Source organism: Crocodylus siamensis, chromosome 11 (assembly GCF_052110815.1).
Source record: "Crocodylus siamensis isolate JL-2025a chromosome 11, ASM5211081v1, whole genome shotgun sequence".
Classification (NCBI taxonomy): Eukaryota; Metazoa; Chordata; order Crocodylia; family Crocodylidae; genus Crocodylus; species Crocodylus siamensis.
The window spans coordinates 27,905,339-27,927,310 of NC_143405.1; the positions used below are offsets into that span (position 1 = coordinate 27,905,339).

Consider the following 21,972-nt stretch of genomic DNA (forward strand, 5'->3'; position numbering starts at 1 on the left):
TCCAGAGAGGTCTTGCTCCCCATCTATGCGGCGCTGGTCAGGCCACAGCTGGAGTACTGTGTCCAGTTCTGGGCGCCGCACTTCAGGAGGGACGTGGAGAACCTGGAGAGGGTCCAGAGGAGGCCACTTGTATGGTTGGGGGCCTCCGTGGCCAGCCCTATGACGAGAGACTGAGGGCCCTGAATCTCTTCAGTCTCCGCAAGAGGAGACTGAGGGGGGATCTTGTGGCTGCCTACAACCTTATTCAGTTTCTAAGTGCAACACCTCCCTGAGGACACCCAGCTGGCCATTGACCTACTCAAGGTGGCCAGGCCTGCCAGCCTGTGCTACATCCACCCCCTCTTCAGAGTGGGCAAGGTGACCACTGGGAAAGCTGTCCTGGAGTTCTGTGGCACCCTCCAGGATGTGCTAAGTACACTGCTCTGGTTGCATGACCCCCTGAAGGTGGTGGTGGAGTTCTGTGTCTTGGGCTTCCCCCAGCACATCGGGGCTGTGGACAGGACTCACATCCCCATCACCTGTCTTCCTTACAGCAACTGCCCCTACTACAGCCAGTGGGGCTTTCATTTGGTCATGCTCTAGGCTGTCAGTGACCACCAAGGCACCTTCACCAAAATGAGTGCCAGCTGGGTGGGCAGTGCCAATGCCCGCGTGTTCTGGAACTCTGCTCTGCCAGCCCTGGTGGAGAGCAGGCGCTTTGCACCAGGGATGCCAGACCTGCAGCTGGCCGTGTTAGTGATTCTGCCCCTCCTCATCGGGGACCCTGCCTACCTGCTCCTCCCCTGGCTCATGCAGCCCTACACCGGCCAGCTGGACCCCTGCCAGACACACTTCAACCAGTGCCTGAGTTGGACCCATGTGCTGGTGAAATGCACCTTTGGCCAGCTGAAGGGACGCTAGCACACACTCACCACCTGCCTCATGGTCGCGAAGGCCAACGTCATTGTTGTAGCCTGTATGCTGCATAACATGTGCGAGGGCCAGGGGAAGCTCTTCTGTGAGGCCTGGGTGGAAGTGTAGTGGGTGGAGGATGCCTGGCACTGAGAGTGCCAGCTGTAGTGGCAGCTACAGTGATGCCTTCCCACACTCCCCACTGAGGCCCTGGGTGAGCCACACACCCGGCCGTAGGGGCCTGGGCACTGGCTATAAGAGGTACTGGCTGACCACCTGCTCCTGAACTCCCCACTGTGGACCACTTGGATGGCCAGACCCAGACTCTAAGCACTCCACACACCCCCAGCACCAGGCTTACTGCAGACAGTTCTCAGAAAAGCACTTTAGTCCCCTCCACAAAAACAAATTCCACTCCCTCTGCCTCCCTCTGCAAGAGCCCTCCTTCCCAAAGAAAGCCCTTCTTGCCTCCCTCACCTGCAGCACGCCCCATCCCCCACTTCCCTCCTGAACCACAGAGCCCCTCCACCATCCAACCCACCCACCCACCACTAAAAAAGCACCCACTTCCCCATATAGACTATGTACAGAGCGTGCTGTGTGCACCCTCCAGGGGTGATGGGCAGGGCCTGGGGACAGGCACCCAGCACCCAGGCCTCTGGCTGCACCACCATGTTGTGGGAAGGCCATCAGGCTAGGGGCTCACCTAAGGGAAGGGGCAGGCTCTGCTCTGCCGAAATGGGTGGCTCCCTCCCTCTCCCAGAGACAATGGGCCAGGCCAGCATGGCCTATGTATGGTACTGGCCCCACTACAGGCAGCTCCTGTTCCAGGGTCACATAGAGCCAAGGCAAGTGGTGGGGCAGGGCCCAGCTAGGGGGCTGGCTGGCAGGGGACCTGGGGCAGGTGCCAGGACAGGGGCGCAGGCACCTGGGGGCTTGCTCCTGGTCCTCTAGGTGCCTCTCTTCAAAGGTCAGGAGCCTCCCATTCCATTTCCACCTTGCATGCAACTCTTTTCTGCTCATGAGCGAGGTCCTCTTTGTGCCAGGCCTGGTCTTCCACCACGGCGACCAACTGGTCTAGCAGCTGATCCAGTTCTGGGTCCACTGCTGCCAAAGCCAGCAGCTATGGAGGGCCCCAGCCAAAACTGTCAATGACTCTGATGGCACATCCCTGCTGGCAGCTGGTACCTCTCCCCTTCATGCAACTGCAGGACCTGTAGAACAAGGGGAAAGAAGCTGGTTGTGAGAGTTTGCAACATTTCTGAGATAACATCCACTATACTAGGAGTGGTAGGGGGATGCCCAGCCTCAGATTAGGGGTTGTGCATGCAAGGGTGCCCAGGGACCATGATAAGTTGGCCAGCCAGGCCCTGGTACAGGCAGCCACCCACTGAGTCCCCTACGGCTGAGTCCCCTATCCTCACTCGCTCTGCAGGGGCAGGTGGGCCACTGGGTGCTGGTTACAGGCAGCTTGCCTTCCCTCCCCCCTTCCTCGGGCAGGACAGGCCTGGCTTCTGGCAGCACCTGCTGCCATGGCTCCAGACCCACTCCCCTCACCCCCTTCTCCATTGCTGCCAGGCTCCATGGCACCCAGGCTCTGGAGGAGAGGAGCTCCTGGCCAACTGGAACATGGAGCTGGTAGTCACTGCCCTCCCACTGGGGGACTCTCTGGAGAGGTGCCCAGGTGCTGCCCCCTCCACACCTGCCCTGTGCCCTGACCATGCCCCTGCTGAGAGTGTCCTGGGTGCAATGTGCTGTTTGTGTGGACCAAGAAGTGCACAACCCACTATGCCCTGCTGCTGCTGTTCACCATGGTGCCCCAGGAGCAGCTCAAAATCTGGAGTGGGACACTGAGCTTCCACAGTGCAGTGGGCTAGCCCACGCTATCCTGCAATGTCTGGTACTGCCTGGAGGGCTACCTGTGCCTGCATTAGACGTCCCTGCCCCTTCCAACTGAGGACATTGCCTCCATCATTGATGTGCTCCTCTGCATGCAAGATGCTCCTTCCTGTCTACCTAAGGGGACACAGGCTGCTCAAGAAAGTTTTGCACTGTCTCCCACCTCTCAGCATGCTGGGGGGAGGTGGGGACTCCAGTGGCCAGGAGGCATGCAGGCAGGATAAGTGGGGATTAGGGGCAGGGGCAGGGAGGGCCCTCCCCCCAGTATGGGGCTTACCAGGTGCGCGTGGTAGGTGCGCCTGGTGGCCCGAGTCTGTCCCCAGTGGCAGCAGAGACATGCAGCTCCTGGTGGTGTCCAGGGGTGCAGGGGCATGGTGCCTGGCTGCCCAGGCAGAGGCACACTCTGAGGAGGAGCTGGAACTGTGGAGGACTGGTGGTTCAATGGCTGGCCTGGCTTCCTGTGTGGGGCTGTGCACCCAGAGCTGGTAGGGCAGGTGCTGGCCTGGGCTGCCAGAACTGATGGATGAGGCTGGGGGCAGGGACCACAGTGGGATGAGCTCCTGGCACTCTGAAACACTGTCCCCCACTGACACCTCATTGATGCTGCCAGGCCACAGCAGAAGGTCGCATGGATGTTTATGCTAGAGTACATGGCTCAGCTCCGGTCAGGGTCCCAGGGCATAAGTTTCTGGTCCAGCTGCCCCATAAAGGGCATGGACTTGTGGGCAGCCCCCGACTGGCAGTTTTGATTGGTGACAGCAACCCACTGTGCCCACAATGCCTTGACCTTTATATGGCACTGGCATGCTGACTGGTCATGCCCACGCTCATGCATGCAACCTTGCAGGCCCTCATACCCATGGGCATTGAAGCACCCACTATAGATGAACTGGTTGAAGACCTTGGCTTCACTTCACAGCAGCACAAGGTCCATGGTCTCTTCTTGGGACCAGTTCTGGCCCCAGGAGGTGGCATGTGGCACTGGGGATGACATTAGCATGGCTCCCTCAATGGCCCACAGGGCCCCTGCTTGACAGTTCAGGTGCTGCTGGGCCTGGATAGGTCTGTACAGCACCCAGTGAGGAGGTATGGCACAGGACAGGCAGGCAGATGGTTGGGCTGTGCTGAGGACCAGCACTAGGGTCCAGGCAGGCTCCTGCAGGATCTAGTGGCCAGAGGCTGGCTGCAGGGGGGGCAGGGTCCTGGAGTCCCTGCAGCCTTTTAAGGGCTAGGGCAGGCAAAGAGCCACCTCAGCCCCAGGGCTGGAGAAGCTCCAAGCCCCATGGGCCTGGGGCAAGTGCAAGGGTGAGGTTGACCAGGAGCAAATTTGGTTCCAAAGCCACATCCGGCTCTTCAGAAGTTAATATGCATCTCCTTGAATCTTTGCACAAGCACAAGCTTCCATTTGGAAGCTGGCCACCATGTGCTTGTGTAAAGATTCAAAGAGATGCACATTAAGTTTTTAAGAGCCGCATGTGGCTCCGGAGCCGCAGGTTGGCCACCCTTGCTCTAGAGTATGACTTCATCTGCTCATCCCACCTTTAATTTAAGCCTCAATTTGCCCAATTTACTGTACTTTTTCCTAACATTGTACTGTGTTATGTTTCCCCTTCAGTCTCTTGACTTTATCATAATTTATGCAGTCACATTTATTTTAAGTACTTGTATCTTTTTAAGCCAACACTAAAGGTTTCTATCCTTCAAAAACACTTTTCTTTATAGGGTATTTGACTTAACTCACTGAACTACTACTAACATTATTTTAATGCTTTGCAAATAAGTAACGGTAAGATTTGTAGCAGAACATTAAACATACAAAGTTTCCTCAGTGCTTTTCCAGTGAAGCACTGATTTAAAGGGGCCACTGTCAGCATAAAGTCATTCAAAGTTTCTGGTTTTTCCATATACAAATGGCAGCAAAGATATTTTCACTTGTATACCCATACTGTTAATAGAGCTCCATATTCATTAAAAATTAAGCTAGACCACTCCGGCCAGGTTCCAAACCAGCTAGAGAGGTTGCCACATGCAGCACATGTCCTAGACTGGCTGGGACAAGCAGCACAGATCCCAGAGAAGTTCAAACACACAACACAGTCCCGCAAGGGTAGGCACTGCATGTGTAGCATGAGTCCTTGACTGGTTGGGAGTAGATACCGCGTGCGACACATGGTGCCTGCCCTAGGCAGGCTGCACAGCACATGGCATCTGTTCCAGGATCCGCACTGTACACAGCTCTCTGGCCCCAGCCCCCAAATCTATCTGGGACAGCTGGTCTGAGACCTGTGTTGTGTGAAGTGCCTGTGTGCAGGGTGTGTCATGTGTGGCTCCTAGGGGCAGCACCAGGGGCCAGTTGACAAGGCTCCATGGGCCGAATATGACCCATGGGAGAGATCTTTGACACTCTTGTTCTATAGCAACACTTGTTTCTTTGTTTAGACAATAACTGGGCCTCATCCAGGACTGATCCTTACAGGGGAACAAACGACTATCTTTCCTATAATTGCTCTGAACCCATGATGGCTGTCTACACTGACATGTACTTCCTCACCATCTCCTAGTGCTTTTCTGTGGTCTCATGATTGCCTGCCTCTTACAGAATTATCTCCATAAAGAGACTTGAGATGTCACATATCTTCACACAAATCCCTAATAGCAAGGAATAAAGAACAAGAATTTCTTAAAATGCACACATGCTTAAGCACATAGCTTGCAGGCTGCCCTGTCTATCAACCAAGGCCAAAAAACTTAAGATTCCTTTACTGACCAATTAGAAGATGCTACTTGTAGGAGGCAGGGATGCTGAGCAAGAACAACCCATTTTACAGAGGAGACAAAAAGACTTCTTATGTGCTCCTAACACTCACAACCAGAAGTTGATTTAGAATGTAATACACAGACAAATCAAAAAACTGAGAAAAAATGTAGCTTGTTTCCCTCATGACTTAGCTGATTACAAAGTCTTCTAGTTAAAAGATTAAAAATAATCTGTTCTATTCTAAAGAGCTATAATGAAGCTACTGTGAAATAATTAACTTACATAGCTGATGTTAAATGCTATTATTAGTCTGAATCCTGCCCAACCATGTCTTAGTAGGAAACCGTAAGAGAAAAAAAAATAAGACTGAAGAGAGAATAGGGACATTACTACCCAACAGGCTGTTCCATGCACCTTTGGCACTTTTATGCTTATGTGTAGCTCTATGTTTTCCTAAAGAGCCACTGCATCATGTAATTAAGGAAGAAAAATGGAAGAATTAAGGAAGAACCAATAATTCATACCAATGTCCAGAAGTTGCTCACAAAAGCTTATCATGAGGCTCTAAGTTACCTCTACTGTAACCCCTGTGCATTGACTATAAAGGCAAATAACAAGGGCCTGTTCGATCTCCATAAACCACGTATGCTCTATGGACAGAAGTATTTTACTGGGTGGGTAGGTGAGTCAATAGCACTGCCATTCTCAAGCTGATCTTTGTTCTGTAATTAATTCAATCCCTCTGTCCCCCTGTTACCAAATATTTTAAAAATTAAACTGTACATGAAACTAAATACTGCACTTGTATACTGCCCTAAAAATTCTGTGTTTGTGGTCACAGGAAGATATTAGTGGGCTATAAAAAAGGATAAGAGACCAGCACTTCCTTTTGGGACAGATGTTGAATTACCTACACAAGCATTTGAAATAGAAGGATAGTTTTTAAAGAAAAAATAATATTTATTTGCAATATAAACAAAGTTCCAATATTGGTTCAGGATATATAGGGTCATTAATTTTCCTTCGTAACTCAGAAAGCAAGACTGCCTCACTAACAAGCATTCATTTGTATTAGTCAGAAGATACATTTTTTCCCTTTAAAGAGTAAAGATTACTTACAGCACAAAAAGCCTTTACAAACCAGCTTAGCTGTAATGCAATATAGATGCACCATCTAAAAATCCCTGAAAAATAAATTCCTCGATGAGGTAAGATGCAATTAGGATATTTGCAAATTTGCTCACCCACTCACAACCATACTCATGATCATTCTCTCTTTCCCAATGACCTACTATCCCAGCATGGTTAACAAATCAGAAAGAAGAAAAAAACCCATCACCATTCAGGTAACACTGATGTGACACCATCAAACAATTTCTCTACATGGAGTTTGGTTTTCTTCCCTCCCCCCTCTCCCAACCTGTTCTTTGGGGGGGGGCAGGAGTACAAAAATGGGATATTAAGGGGGGAAATCCGTGGCTTTTTTCAGGTATATGAGAGTTAAAATGGAGAGAGCAGGATAAGAGAAGGACTACACTACACCCTCAGATCCATTCTGCCCTCCTCCCATTTTTACCCTCCCCTGCTTGGTACAACATGTTTACCAGACATTAGCCAGAAATATAAACAAGGCTTCTCATAATAGAAGGCACTGCAAGAAGTTACTTGAAAAGATAAAAACCATCAGAACCTCCACTGCAAGCTCCAAGCATCTTAAAAGTCGCCACTTTTTTTGTTAGTTTATACTCCTCTGTCATTTCTTGTATTTCCACATGTCTGCATGACTGCTTAGTAGTATCATACTATAAAAAAAACCTTACTCTGCTCCAGATGCACAGTAGCAGTAGCAATAGATTCCCCCTTCCCTGCCTGACTCCACACACACGCACACGGACACGCACACGCACGAGTGTGTGAGAGAAAATGCCAACATCACAAGTATTTCTTTACTTCAGAAGTGGGAATGTTTCCGCCAGCTGGCAGCACAGAATGAGAGTTAACCTCAGACATGCTTCTATCAAATCTCAAGGCTAAACAAGATTTACCTCTGACAACAGCAGTATTTTTTGGCACGGGTGGCTTTTTAAAAAAAAAAAGGTTTGCAGCTTAGTCACCTTGGCTGATTCAGTGCAAAGTTTGTGATTGTGTGTGTGTGGGAGTGGTGAAACATTACTAAGACCAACTGGCCTTCACAAAGAGTAAAACTTTCTACCAGATGCTAGCAACAGCAGCAGCATGTGCATGTCTCTCGAGTACCCAGTAATATGCCAAGATATACCAAGGCTTCACAAATTGTGCAAAATGCATTTGGTCAATATAAACATTTGATTAAAAATGATCAAACAAGAACAGAATAAAATACTGGTTTTGCAACCATATCTGTACAAACAGTGAGGAACATACATATTTAAAAAGTTTGAACTCAATGCTCAAGCGTAAGATTACCTTTTTTTAAAAAAAAGTAAACCTGGATTTTAAAACAGTCTTGGGCCAACACCTTTCATTCAAGGTGGCCAAGTGCTTAAGTGTTGTTTACTTTCCACAACAAACTAATACACAGGTAGCTCTGTGTGTTTGCATCTTCTGCCAGTCTTAATACACCCAGGAAAGCAGTTATTGCTGGTAACAGCTATGTTCAGAACACCATAATATTCCACATATTAAATGGACCTGTGAAAAAACTACCTCTTTGATCCATTTTGATTAGCATCAGAATACTAATAAATGGCATCAGCCTTTTTAAAGCAGCAGACCTCTTTACTTGGAACAACAAGTTCTTTCAAGGCTGCCTGATAGATTTCATATTTGAAATGCTTAACGCAAACTATTTGATGCTTGAGTTCCCAACCAAGCATAACTCCCTTCATGTGGATTCCAAGGTTTTCATCTGGAACAGGTTGTGATTAGTTGGTGTGGTAAAGTAGAGCTGCTCACTGGGGGAGTGGTTTTCACACTGGCTGTTGAGTCCCAGAGTCCTCTCAAAATCCAGCAACTGGCCCATAAAGTTAAAGTTTGGAGAGATATTGGACTTTTTCCTTTTCACAAAGTCATAGGCATCATTCAGGGACAAGTTTAGTTTTTGCATCAAGTAGGCAACAGTTACTGTTACAGACCTGCTAATGCCAGCAAGGCAATGAACCAGGATACCGCACTTCTTAGAACGGGCCTCATCTGAAACAAAAGGGGGTAGAAGAAGATACATTTATAATTCTGTGGGAATAAACCACTATCCTTTGGAACCAGGCAACTCCCTGCAATGGATTCAGAGTGTAAGCTATCAAAACAAGAGTTGGCAGAGAGGAAAGGTAACCTAGCTTGTAGTAAAAATTACAATAGAGAAAAGATTAGAATTTTTTTATGCCTTTAACAGTGAGAGCTATTGGTGCTGACCATAAGTGGAGGGAGAATATACCATTTGGGGGGGCTGACTGCATGCATGTGCCCATCTACCACCCCCTAGCAGGTAAGTCTGTTGTGAGGAAGGGGCATGAGGGTGCAGATTGAGGCCCCCCAAGTGCAGGAGGGAGTGGGGCAGAGGCAGGGGCAAATGGAGCCCTGGAGCAGGCTGTGGTACTATCAGAGTCCCAGGCGGTTCATCCAGGGGCGTGGGGGGGCTCCCACCACTGTGTACACCCTGGGGGAGGCAAGGGAGGGCACGTGCCCCCCCAATCTGTCCATGGGGTGAGGGCAGCTGCCACTGTGGCCTGGGCTCTGCACCCTGCTGCTGCTGCCCTGGGAGTGGCGCAATGCCATGTGCCTGCTGCTGCTAGGCAGGCTGGGGATGGGACACAGCCCAGCGGTGGCAGACACATGGCATTGTGCCACTCCCATGGCAGTGGCAGAGGGGTGCAGAGCCCAGCCCACAGCAGCAGCCTGCTCTCGTCCCATGCAGATCGGAGGGGTGTGCCACCCCCTTGCCTCCCCCAGGGTGCACGCAGCAGAAGCCCTCTTGTGCCTGTGGATGAGCCACTTGGGGCTCCAATAGTCCCACAACCAGCCCTAGGGCCCCATTCACCCCAGCCCCTGGCCCACTCCCTCCCTCACTGTAAGGGCCTCAATCTGACATCCCCCACTCCCATTCCCCTTCACAGACTAGACTGAAACTTACCTGGCTGCCGTGATGGGTAATAATCCACACACAGTGCTGGAATCCTGGCTGTGTGCCTGAGTGTGCATGCCCCTCACTACGGCAGCCCAGAGCCCATGGTCGGGATGCCCTGTGGTCCTACCCACTGCCTTGAATTTGGCGGGGGTGGGGGCAGGGGTTAAGCCCTACTAGCCCTTGCCTTCTGCCATCTATGATGCAGACTGAAGCACACATGCACACTCTCTTACAGGCAAAAGAGCATGATACCTCCATGAACTTAACTGCTGAAAGTAGTCTATGCTGCTGACAACACTGTATACATAAAATTATATTGCAGACTTTACTTCTGGGCAGACCTGTTTCCACCAGTCATGTGACCTAGACCCTGGTAATGAAGGGTAACATGCTATGAGAAGGGGAGCCTCCATCTAACTATATTCAATAATGCCACCCATGAGAAAGACACATTCTGGTATCACAGAGTTAAGGATGGTGTGACAGAACTCACCCAAGAGGTGGCCATGATGACCTTGCCAAAAGGCTCATCCTGCATTTCCGTAGTCTTCTTTATAATCCCCTCCCTTGGTTTACTCACCTGCCATGCCTTGCTGGAATAAAGCCTCCAGGGGAAGGTTGCCTATGATCTCAAAACACAGGGCAGTCCAGGGGTATAACTCCCTGACCAGGTCAAATCTTGGGTGCCTCTCTCTGCCTTTAGCCCTTCCCCACTCTGGCTCCAGCCTCTCACCAGGTGGGAAGAATAAACAAAAAAATATGGGGGGGGAAAAAAAAAAAAATCACAGTGTGTAGGGCTGGCCTCCTGAACTCCTCTCATAGCTAATTCCAGTCCTCCTGTTATCATAAACACAAAAAGAAAACCCCACTGGGTATCTAAACAGTCTGTAACAAAAATATAAACCCTTTGGGTACATATCAACAGTCCTTCATTAAATCATGTGCTGGGAGCATGGGGAGGGGAGAGGGGAAGGAACAGGGCAGTGGGCACGTTTTTATTAGAACAGCTCCTGGACAGCCACTAATTAAAATGCCTCAATGTCATGTGTATTCAGTTTCCTGTGTTTCAACATGGCTGCAAAGGCGCTTTAACTAAAGCTCACTCAACAAGTATAAATTAAAGTGCCCCTGCCACCATTTTGAAATGTAGGGCACTGAATATATGGGACATTGCAGCACACTAATTAGAATGCTCCAGCAGACTTGATTAATCAAGTTTACTCCAGAGCATATGTATAGGCACCACACATATCATTAGAATCACCCCATATATCACCCTGATTTTGCAGTCCAAGCACAGTGCCAGTCACCATTTTTGGGGCAAAGCAAAACAGGCCCACCCCCCGTCTTTGGGCCCAAGGAAGTCCCGCCTCTCCACAGAGATTGACAGATGGCCCCTCCTCCACCATGCTTCAGGACCCCAAGGTTTTCCACCTCTGTTTTTAGCTCCCCCTTATTTTTTCCACCCACTTACTGCCTGCTTTCCAGTTTTCTTCTTGATCTCCATGCTTTTTTGTGGGGACCAGACTTTTTCCAAGGGATCTACCCAAATTTGTAGTTTCAAGATTTTTGCAGAAACTCCAAATTTGGTAGGTTCCCTACCTATACAACACCATGCAGCTTAATAACACATTTCATTTTGTAATGCAGACATGACTTCGACACTATCCCTATACCAGGCTAACTCCTTGGGTGCTTTAAGGTATCTAACCAGTTCGGTTTGACCAGAACTATGTCATTAAAGGACTGGGAGGAAAAGGGAAGAAGAGGAAAGTGTTGTACAGTAAAAGCTCTGTTATCTGGCATTCATGGGGGATGCTGGTTAATTAAATATGCCGATTATCTGGGAGCTTATCTCCCACTGTCCGGATTTCACTCCCTGGTGTCAGTGTGTCAGGGGACAGGGAGGGGGCCCTGCACAGGCTGCTTTGCCCCGGACCATGGTTCTTGAGGAAAAAGTGGGACTTGGCTCACGGCAGCATAACCAGAAGTGCCTCGGTGGGACTTCCAGTTTTGTTTTTGCTGCGTCGATCCACTGCTGTAAACAACAGATGCCGTCTATGACAGATGCCGGTTAACAGAGCATTCCCGATGGTAAAGTGTTGGATAACACAGCTTTTACTGTAATACTTTTTTTCTCAACAAGATCCTAATATATTGTCCCAATACAGTCTCAAATGTGGAAAATGAGCAAACATGGATATAAAACTGTGAACAACAAAGAGGTGTTTAAATCGATAGACAAAGGCTATGATATGAAGGCAAGAATATCATTTCACTTCATCCAAAATAAAATAACTTTATACAGATTAATAAAAAAGCCTATAGTCTTTACATTAATTAAAGCAAAGTGATGACTGTATCATTAATTCTTGATGATTCTTAGTTAGGCAGAAGGCAGGGAAAAATAGCACCATAGAGGCTAACTCATTCAGAAATGCATAAGCTTTCATAGGCAACAGCTTATTTCATCAGATGGTATGAAACTTTTAAAGTGAGAAGACGGGTGACCACCATCACCACAGCCTACCATGAAGTGCGTTTTAAACTTCCTGAAGTTTGTGTTTTGCTTCAAGCTAGCAAACTCCTACTATACAAAAATAAACAGTAATTCTAAAAGTTAAAGCTACCCAGGAAAAAGAAACCAGTCCGCTATGTTAGGATTTTGCGCTACATTTAAAAATATCTAACAAGTGCCTACAAGGAAAATTTACCTATAAAACCACAGTAATATAATTACACTGAAGCAGATGCATTGCTGTAACTCCCTGTGTTAACACTCCTATACTGAACTGATGCCCACACAAATGATAGTTATACTATTGTAAGGCAAAATTGTAATTGTATCAGTAAGTTTCCCTACGCAGAAAAACCCTCAGATCCATCCCTGCCATAGCTGGCATTGAGAACATGGACACAAACAACAATAACAGACAGCTGCAGACACCATTCAACTAAAGCTTCTCTTATTGATACCCATTCTCAATTCTCCACTGCCTTGTTTAGTTATTTTACTGAGATGCGAGTAACTCTGTAATGTGGGAGGCAATAGCGAATAGGGTACACTGCCTAGATCGACAAAAATAATCTATTTGGGAGCACACAGCTTGAGATTCCTGAGGGAGCACTGTGCACATTGTTTAAATCGAGGACACTTCAAATCTAGAATATAATGATTAATTTAATAATGCCTCTAGAATGTAAATTTACAAGTGTAATCCTTTATGTCAACATGCAGGACATACAGATGATGAGTACCAACCGCTATGGAAAGTAATTTACTGCATTCTCAAACACTGACTGCTACTAGGATATGCTGCCAGTAATAGAATTCCAACACCTACCAATAAAAGCAATGGCCTCAGGAAAGAACTGGGAAAGATTCTGACTCCAGTGATCCGAGATGGGGATCTGTTTATACTTGAATTCTCCATCATGTTCGAACATGTTTGGTAGGTTAGGAGTCACATTCAGTATGTACTTGATGCCATACTTGCCCAAGACATCCAGGTTGGTAGAATCTTTGGCACAGCCCAGATACAAGTATGGTAGGATCTGGACAGGAAAGGCAGGTTGGTTGTTGGGAACTGGGCTCCCATCCGACTCTGTGGCACTGCTTGGCTCCCTGTCAGACTCACCATCTGAACAATCAGAACTTATCCTTAGTCCTCCCAGGCCAAGGACAGATGCAGGAGGAGAGTTGCTGGGGGAGGAGTTGTCAATATTAGGCTCACAATGCTCAGAATAGTCTGTATGAAATTTGTTAAAGCCACCTGGGAAAAAGAAGGAGAAGCTTTTTACTATTTAAACTGAGAGATTCTTGCATCAGTTTGTGCATGTATCACTAGGTAACAAATGCCAAAGTAAATTGGTTTCTCTAACTAAAAGCCAATATAGATTCAACCCCCTGAAATGCAGGTTATTACCAACCTAACTGTGCAATACTTACTCCCACCAAGAAGCATATTAATGTGCAATCAGTTCTATTTAAGACAGTGGAATTATTTGCAGAGGATGGTACTCCTCCTTTTCAAAAGTAGGGGCCCAATTCACCAGTTATTATATAAAAGAATGGAAAGAGACTGGTCTGGCTTACATCGGTGACAACATTTCATTTCCCTACTTCTCAGAAAGAAATCTAAATATTTTAATATTTGGAATAGTTTAAACAAAAGTTTCTGTGATATTCAACATCTGAGAAAAGGAAATAGCTGGAACACACAATTAGCAAAGAGAGAGTCAAACTCCACCCAAAAAAGATTTAATATAAACAGGAAGATAAGCATTTTTGCACTTTAGATTTATTCTAACCGCTACCTTAAAACTCACATCTACTATAGACATATTTTCTGTTGGATTATCTGTTATGCATTTTTTTTAAATAAGAGAAGAACAAAAATTCCTCTCTCTAGGGATCTCTCCCTGGTATTTTTTTTTCCACTCAGCAGTTTGAAAAAAAACAGTTAGCAGGGGAACAAAAAGCCAACTCTATTTTCTCTTTAATTTATTACCAGAAGTCATCGATCATTATTATCCAAAGCTAATTAGAACAGCTGAGAAACTTTTGTTTCCTGGTTGTGGAAAGACCATTATGAAAAAACAGACACCTCCCGCCACATCCATTCACGAAAGCAGGGCCCTCCTCCCCCCTTACAGAAAAAGGCAACATGGAGAAGCCATTTTGGAATTTTAATTGAAAACATCTCCCACCAAAGCCCTAAGGAAAAAACGATAGGGACTTAATTCTAGCCTTCCCATTAAAGATGACTTAAAAAGAACTTCAAAGATGTTGCTTCTTCCTGTTTATGGAGGAAACTGACAGTAACCCCCCCCCACCTAACAGATCTAATGAAGTAACTCAAGTCTTATGTAAGAGACAAATTGGTCTTGAAGACAAAAAGAGGAGGGAAGTGGAGGGAAAGAAAGGGAATACACACACAGTTAGCTCAAGCTGAGAGCCATGATTGCAATACAGTGCTTGTATGTTAGGTAGGAAACTTCTTTTATTTTTGTTCCTAATAGGTCTTAACGCTAGGAAGGAAAAAATGCTCCCACACTTAACAGATCCTTTTCCCTGCTATCCACCTCAAATAACCTCCCGTTTGTTGGTTGTAGCCAGGTCAAAGAACCTTACCGCTTCTTCCTTCCCCCCCATCACAGGGCTTCTTTTAGTTTAAAACCGAAAAAACCCAATCCCCCCACTACCCCATATTTTAAAGAGTTGAAAGTGGCCAGCTTGTTCCTAGTTCGCCAACTATTTCTGCCTCAACCACACCACCCAGTGACAACAGTGGGATGTGCTTTGGTGTTTGGCCTTCTCTTAAGGCAGTGTTCACTATTAGAGATCGTTTAAATAAATATACAAACAAATAAATAATTGAATAAGATATAAATCAAGATTTAGGTTATGAAAATACACGAATTTAGAAAAATAAAACCTCGATTCATACAGGATTAATAATTACCAATGAGTATTAATTATTAATAAAACTTTAATTCATCCATTAAAAGCCAGACACCAACCTACAAATCCAGTAGATTGTTGAGTGCTCTGAAATATTCCTACGCACACAAACAGCGCACCATGAGAGGGCTGCTGCCTTTTTCTTAGGCCTCTCACACCGTCACTCTTCCCCAGACGCTACAAGGATCTAGGAATTTCAAGATGGAAGCGAGAACCAACATCTTTTTCATTAAAAAAAAGGCTAACCGCTAAGCCATTTCACAACATATACACCTCTAACCTACGCTTTTCTCTGCTGGGAGAACATAAGACATCTTAGTGGTTAACCTCAAGGTAAGATCCCTCACATATATACCACCCGCCTCGCCAACTTTGGAGACAACTCATTTTGAAGTACCCCCTGTATTGCGATGGTTTCTACTACCGCTTGCAGCTCCACAGCTCCTTTAGAAAAGAGGTTTATTGCAAACCCGATTTTTTTTCTTGCCTCAAGTGTCCCTCCCCACCCCTTTTCTTAGCTCGAGGTGAAAGATGTATTTTCTTGTGGTCAGTTTGGGAAGAGTGCTCCAGTTTTGGCAGGTCAGTTCAGGACAGAGGTGTCACATGATTTGTGCCAATCTGCATTTTTGTGTAAAAGAGCAATGGAGAAAAAACAATAGCAGATCTATCGAAAAGGGATGAGACTGTGAAGTGGGGGATGAAGGCACACGTATGGAAAAGTCCTTCCCGGAAAGGGGGGCAGGTTGCCAGATTATTTTTGACACCCTCCCCTCCCCTCAGGGAGGAAGAAACGGGCCAGAGGCCACCTCTTGTCTCTCTTCCAGCCTGGGGAAGAAAGAGGGGGAGGAGGGCCTCCCCCGAAATGGGGAAGAGGTGGAAAACGCAAGATCCATGGGGAACTCGTCTTCCTCAGCTCACCCAGCACATGGGATCGTTTGGTAAAGGGAGAAGGATTTTTCACTGAAACCACTTCACAAGCTGATTTCCCCCTCGAACAGAAAAAGTGGGAGGGGGGCTGCGATGTCGGGAAGTCGGGGTCGGGTGGGGACTGATTCTCCAAGGGAGAGTTAGGAGCTGAAGTCTAGCGAGAGGGGAAGGAAGACGTGGGCGGCTGGAAGGATGGCTGGGGGAAGGGAAGGGCAGAGCTCTGGAGGGGAAGGTTTTGGCGATGGGCGACAAGGACCGTGTCTGTTTTGTTCCCATCACACGGGGCGACTGGGGATGTTAAGAGGGCAGCGCTGCTGGAGGGGAAAGAGGGACCCGGGAGCTGGGCTCCTGCTCTGCAGCGAAGGCGGCCGGGGCGGGGGTCCGCGCTCTGCCCACTACCTTTTAGGTAATACGCCTTGCACCCGTCGTCGCGCAGCTTCTGCAGCAAGAGGCCCACGACGGAGGTGGCGGCGCCGTTGTCCTGCCAGTCGGCCGTGGCCTCGTCGTAGAGCAGCACCGTGTCCGCTTTGCAGCGCTTGATGAAGCGCTCCTTGTCTTCGTTATTGGGGATAATGGAGCGGATCGGCAGGTTGCCTTTTTTAAGGCGGCGCAACATGAGGCCCGGGATGGCCAGGTTGATGGCGGTCTCGATGTGGGAGGACTCGAAGAGCTCGTGCGGGCGGCAGTCGAGCAGCAGCAGCGAGCTGCCCCCGCCGGCCTCCAGCTCCTCCTGCAGCCACTCCGCGCTCTTGCACGGCATCGCCGCAGCCATCGCCGCCCGGGGGGAGCCGCCCCAGATGTGATTTTTCATGAGGATCGGGGCAAAGAGGCGGCCAAACCTGGAGGCGGAGGGAGTATCCGGGCCAACACCGAGAGGAAAAAAAAAAAAAAGCAACCCCCGCTCCCGGCGCAGCACGGAGTAGAGCCCCCCAGAAGGAAACAGGAAGCAGCGGGGTCCAGGCACAGGAGAAAATCTGGTGCAGTGACCCAAGCAGCTGCAAAAACAAGCGCTTCGCCCTCGCTCTCCCCTCCCCTCCCCTCCCAGGAAGTCTGCTGCAAGGATGCTTCCTTCCACTTGCAGAAATAAAAAATACCGGGAGGGAGGGCGGGCTCTCCGGGCTCCTTCCCCACCCCCGACAAGTAGCTGCGTGTGCGTGCCGGAGGTTGCCGGGCGCTGCCCCGTCCCTGGCCGCGCTGCGCCTACACGGCTGCTCCGGCGGGCCGCCTCCCGGCGCGCTCAGGCGGACGCGGCGAGCGCTTCGCCATGGCAGCGGCGCGCTGCGGGAGGCGGGACGCGGAAGGGGGACGGCGGAGGCCGACCTTAAAGGAGACGCCGGGCGCCTGCGACGCGGCCGATTTCTCCCCTGCACAGAGACAAGCGCAGCCCGGCCGACCCCTGCAAACGGCGCGGCAAGCACGACTCCGGGAAACACCATGGCAACCACTTTTTTGTAACGAATTACAGATCAAGGAGGGATGAGATAGGGAAGCGGCTGAACCCGTGACTTACTGTAGGTGCTTCCACACAGGCAAATACTTGCTGTGCTACGAAAAGAGAGCTGCTGGGCATACAAACATCACTTTTCCTGGACCGGAAGGCAATAAGTTGGCGGCTCTTCAGTAGAAAAAGTTCCCTCCGACTACAGGTTTGCGAAGAAACTGTTCAGCTTCTTGTCCGGAGGGGTAGGGGAAGTCACCCTTCTTCACCTGAGGCCATCTGAGCATAATGGACCTCCTCCTCCTCCTCGTTTTTGCAAACATCTCCTGAAGGAAAAGTTCATACTGTAGAGTCTAGGGAAGGCACTGCACCATGACGACAGCCAGGCTTTTCTGGTGGATATTGCTGGGGCCTCAGCTTTCTAAAAATGGAGCATCCATCTCAATCCCCGGATTGATGCGGATGCTGTAACTTGCTTTACATTTAGGTCTCTTCTAAAATCCGGGCTCCTGTTATTTGAACAACCTTCAGGCTACTCCAGTCTTCCCTTGCAGACGGGAGGTGCGCACCAGAACAGCGCACGCGAAGAGTGGATTTAAAAAGAGTTCGTGCTTTGCAACACAGGAGAATAACTACAACTAAGAGGGACAGAAATAGCTATGGGAGGATAGAGCAGACCTGATTTTCTTTTTAAAACCAGGTTTACATCTGTGTAACTCCAGTTCTCAGTACAAGTAAATTATCAGGCCCGAAGTGCGAGGTCTGGTCCAGATTGGACAGCACCTTTTCTACTCAATAGAAGAAAACTGATGTTTATTGGTACAAATTATTCTGATAAATGGGGGGAGGGGAAATCTCGAAATTGGGGAGGGGGCCGGGGGGGCGTTATCTTATTGGTATCTGGATACAGAACTGGACCACCTGATTCAGAGATGGAAATAAAACGACCGCTCATAAAAACCAGCCAGCAGCAGTGAGAACAAATGGCACTGCACGCCTCTGGGCAGGGGTGTGGAGGGGAGAGCCTTCCTTCACTTCCTGCTTCCACCAGGTGCCAAATAGCAGCTTTAGTGGGAGGAGTTAAATAGTAGAGGCCCTATCTGAGACAGGGTGGGGGGAGCAACAGAGTTGATGGTTGCTAATTGGAAAGCACAGGAAAGAGGTGGGCTCAAAACAGTGAATGGAGCAGCGGGTGAAATGAGAACTAGGAATCCTTGGAGCATGGTTCGTGACCAGCCGTAACTGCTAGGGCTGCTATGCAGTTGATGTAAGCCAGCAGCAAGAGCAATACCAGGGCTTCAAATTCGTCCCCCTTGTAATCTCTGATGCTTAGGGTTTAATACATTGTGTAGTTTCAAATCCAACTCTAAGTGGCTTGTTTTGACAAACACCATAGGAAACTTATGGCAATTAGTTCTAGTGAAGCTATTAAAGAGATCAGGCACTACTGCTAAGTGAATGCATCCATCTGCAAACACTCCCAAGAAATCAAAATTAGGGTGCACCGATAGAGATTTTTTGGGCTGATACCAATGGTTGATTTTTAAGGGCCATATCTGACAACACTGATCCTATGGCCAGCTTGGGCAGCTTAGAGACCAGTGTCAGGCTGGTAAGTCTGGGGTGGGGGGAGGGAAAGGGTGTGAGAGGAGGGCAGGCAGATCGAGGCCCCTGTTGTGAGGGAGGGAGTGGGACAGGGCCAGGCACTGCTCAGCCGGGGCAGGCATGGGACAGAGCCACAAGCAGCTTGTCTGGGGGAGAAAGGCGGCAGCTCCCACCCTGCACGTACCCTGGGAAGGCACAGGGGGCATGTGCCCCCAGATCTATGTGGGGCGAGGGTGGGCTGCTACTGCAGGCTGGGGCTGAGGCTGTGCTGGGCTCTTCCTGGCAGGGGGCTGGGCCAGGCTGCACGATGATGTGCTACACTTGTGGCGGGCGGCAGCAGCACTGGGAGTGGAGCTACAGGGGAGGGCTGCAGCCACCCCAAAATTTGTCATAGCCCCGCCCCTCCCAGTGATGCCGCCATGCACCCTGAGCCCACCGCAGCCCCCAGCCCCAGCCTGCAATGGTAGTCTGCCCCACCCCACACAGATCCGGGGTCACATGGCCCTGCTTGGGGTTGCTTGGGGTGCATGCAGGACAGGAGCCACCCCCCTGGGTAAGCCACTCATGGCTCTGTTCCATGCCCACCCCACCCTGCCCCAGCTAAGCAGTGCCTGCCCTAGCCCCACTCCATCCCTCACCACGGGGGGCCTTGATCTGCCTGCTCCCTCACACCCCTTCCCTTCCCCCACCCCTTCCACTACACCAGACTTACCAGCCTGATGCTGCCGAGCTGAGCTTCTAGCCCTATGCATGTTTGCGGCTGTGTGCAGGCATGGGGCATTTATCAGCCACATTATCAGACACATCAAAGCCAATAATGCAAACTAAGCTGTTTTCCGATACTTTCAATTTTCTCTGTATTAGTCCCGATCTGATATGAGATCCATGAATCGGTGCAGCTCTAATCAAAATTGTATCTATTATTACATTCTGTAAAGCTTTTACAATGATCTTAATGTTGCAAAAGATACAATGATAAAGACAGTCTCAGTCCCAAATGACTTACAATCTTTCTTTGTTGCTTTAAAGCTGTTTCAATCACAGGAGGGAGGTAACAAATATTCATCTGAATCCCTAAAGCATGGGTGTCTGGTGCCTCTTGAGTCGGGGGGGCATGTGCCCCATAACATCAGTCAGTAACTGGGGGGGGAGGGAGCCCCCCCATGGCCAATCTGACTCACCGTAAAAATGTAAAAGCTTCTGGAAATGGCTGTGGGAGTTTCGGAAGCGGTGCAGTCACTTTTCCTGGCGACTCTGCTCCCTGGCTGGCAGTTTGCAGAGCGGGCATTGGTGCCCCCACCTGCCCCCCTGCCTGTCAGCTAAACAGGGAGCACGGCTGGACAGAGGGTGCAGCGACACTCTCAGGGGGTGCATGTGCACCCCTGTGCACCCCCTACCTATTGCCCCTGCCCTAAAGTCATATTTGTTTTTATGACAAAAGAAAGTACTAGTTTATTTTAATTAAAAAACCCATGAAGTTAAAAATAATACGAATTGAAACTCGAAGTCTCTAAATGCCCATTTGTTTTCAGACTAAGTTTCAAAGTTTTTTCCTGAGTCCTTGTTTATTTTTAGACTAAAAGTTGTCCTTCAAAGCATCCATTAGCATAAATATAAGCTATATATTTGAAAATATTAAACTTGAAAAATGTAAAAAAAAAAGAAGAAAAAGAAAATCATTCCATGCATTCTTCTGCTTTTTCCTTTTTTTTTAGGTTTTTTTTTTTTGTAGTGGATAGCTATCTAATTCCAGACAAGTTAGTACCTGATAAAAAGCCTTCCTATTGAAGAATGCTCTGCTTCCAAATGGGCTGCTTCTATTATAGCCCATTTCCAAGTACCTGTTTACTTAAATGAGAGTAGGATAAACCCCTAAATTTTGGCTGGATAAATCTATCCTTCTTTGGAGCATGATCCCTGTTCTCAGTAGTCTATCTTGTACTTTACATTTTCCCAGAAGGGAATGTGACATTGGATGCCAGTGTCCTTATCTGAACCATTTAACTGGACTCAGTCTCCCATTTAGATCAATGCAGACCCCTAGGGATTTCCCCTGGTAGATCAGGGCAACTGGAAACATATTAGACTTGAAAACAGTGAGCATCAAACTTAATAAAGAACTTTAAAAATACCAACATTTTAAACTAAAAATCTTAAATGTTATTATCAAGTCAGGCTGATATTGTATAAGTCATTGTGCAAATGAAAACATTTTAGAGACTTCATAAGATCTTTACATCTCAATATAAGATTCACAGCTGGGACTTTAATATAACCAAAGTCTACAGTAATTATTCAGGTATATTAGAAATGTAAAGCCTACCAGTTTTTGTTCCCCATTTGAATTTGAGTGGGCATTTTAGAGGACTTTGTTTTGTTGCAAACCCCCTAACATATTCCATGGAGTGTCCTTCCTTTTCATTTATTCCTTAATAGTTTGAGGGGACCCTCCTATGCTTCAGCTGTGATAGCTGAGTGGTCAAGACCCTCTCTCAAGGAAGCCAGAGCCCTGGGTTTTAGGTTCCCCTCACATAGAAGTTTGAACCAGTATCTCTTACTGACTTCTGATCATAATGTTTCAACCATTGCCTTACAGGTCAGGCATTACCTATACCTTTCTCTGATGCTCCTTTTGAAGACTGCAAAGCAGTCTTTAAACTAAAAAGTGCGTGGCCAAAGCTGATAGGTGTGGAAGGTCACACAGGTCAAGTTGATGCAGCCCTAAGGGGGGCATCATACAGATTCTATACTTTCTTGAAGACAGTATGGGAGTGAGAAGCACAACTAGATAATCATGAGGATCAGTCAGAACTTCTAGCGTGCCAGTCAAATAGCACAAGCAGTAAAAGGGACAAAAATATAAGTGCCTCCATGAAAATGCCAGAAAT

The 21,972-nt window shown here is 48.2% G+C and overlaps 1 protein-coding gene across 6 annotated transcripts in view; it reads right to left on the reverse strand.

Annotated features, from left to right (window-relative positions):
• The window catches only part of DUSP7 (dual specificity phosphatase 7), a 75,146-nt gene extending 56,827 nt beyond the window's left edge, over window positions 1-18,319 (reverse strand). For 2 of the 6 annotated variants that reach the window (XR_016438434.1, XM_090021355.1), the window contains exons 1-3: window positions 16,441-18,319; window positions 12,995-13,423; window positions 8,662-8,719 (exon numbers count right to left, since the gene is read on the reverse strand). Coding sequence is in view for 5 of the 6 variants with exons in the window: in XM_090021355.1 (XP_089877481.1) it covers window positions 8,662-8,719; window positions 12,995-13,423; window positions 16,441-16,852 (899 nt within the window). In the remaining variant the exon portion in view is untranslated. Of the gene's footprint in view, window positions 1-1,459; window positions 2,106-2,129; window positions 3,320-6,471; window positions 8,720-12,994; window positions 13,424-16,440 lie in introns of those variants that run through there. The other 4 variants (XM_090021356.1, XM_090021357.1, XM_090021353.1 and 1 more) reach the window with 4 other exon arrangements.
• Window positions 18,320-21,972: the final 3,653 nt, after the last annotated feature.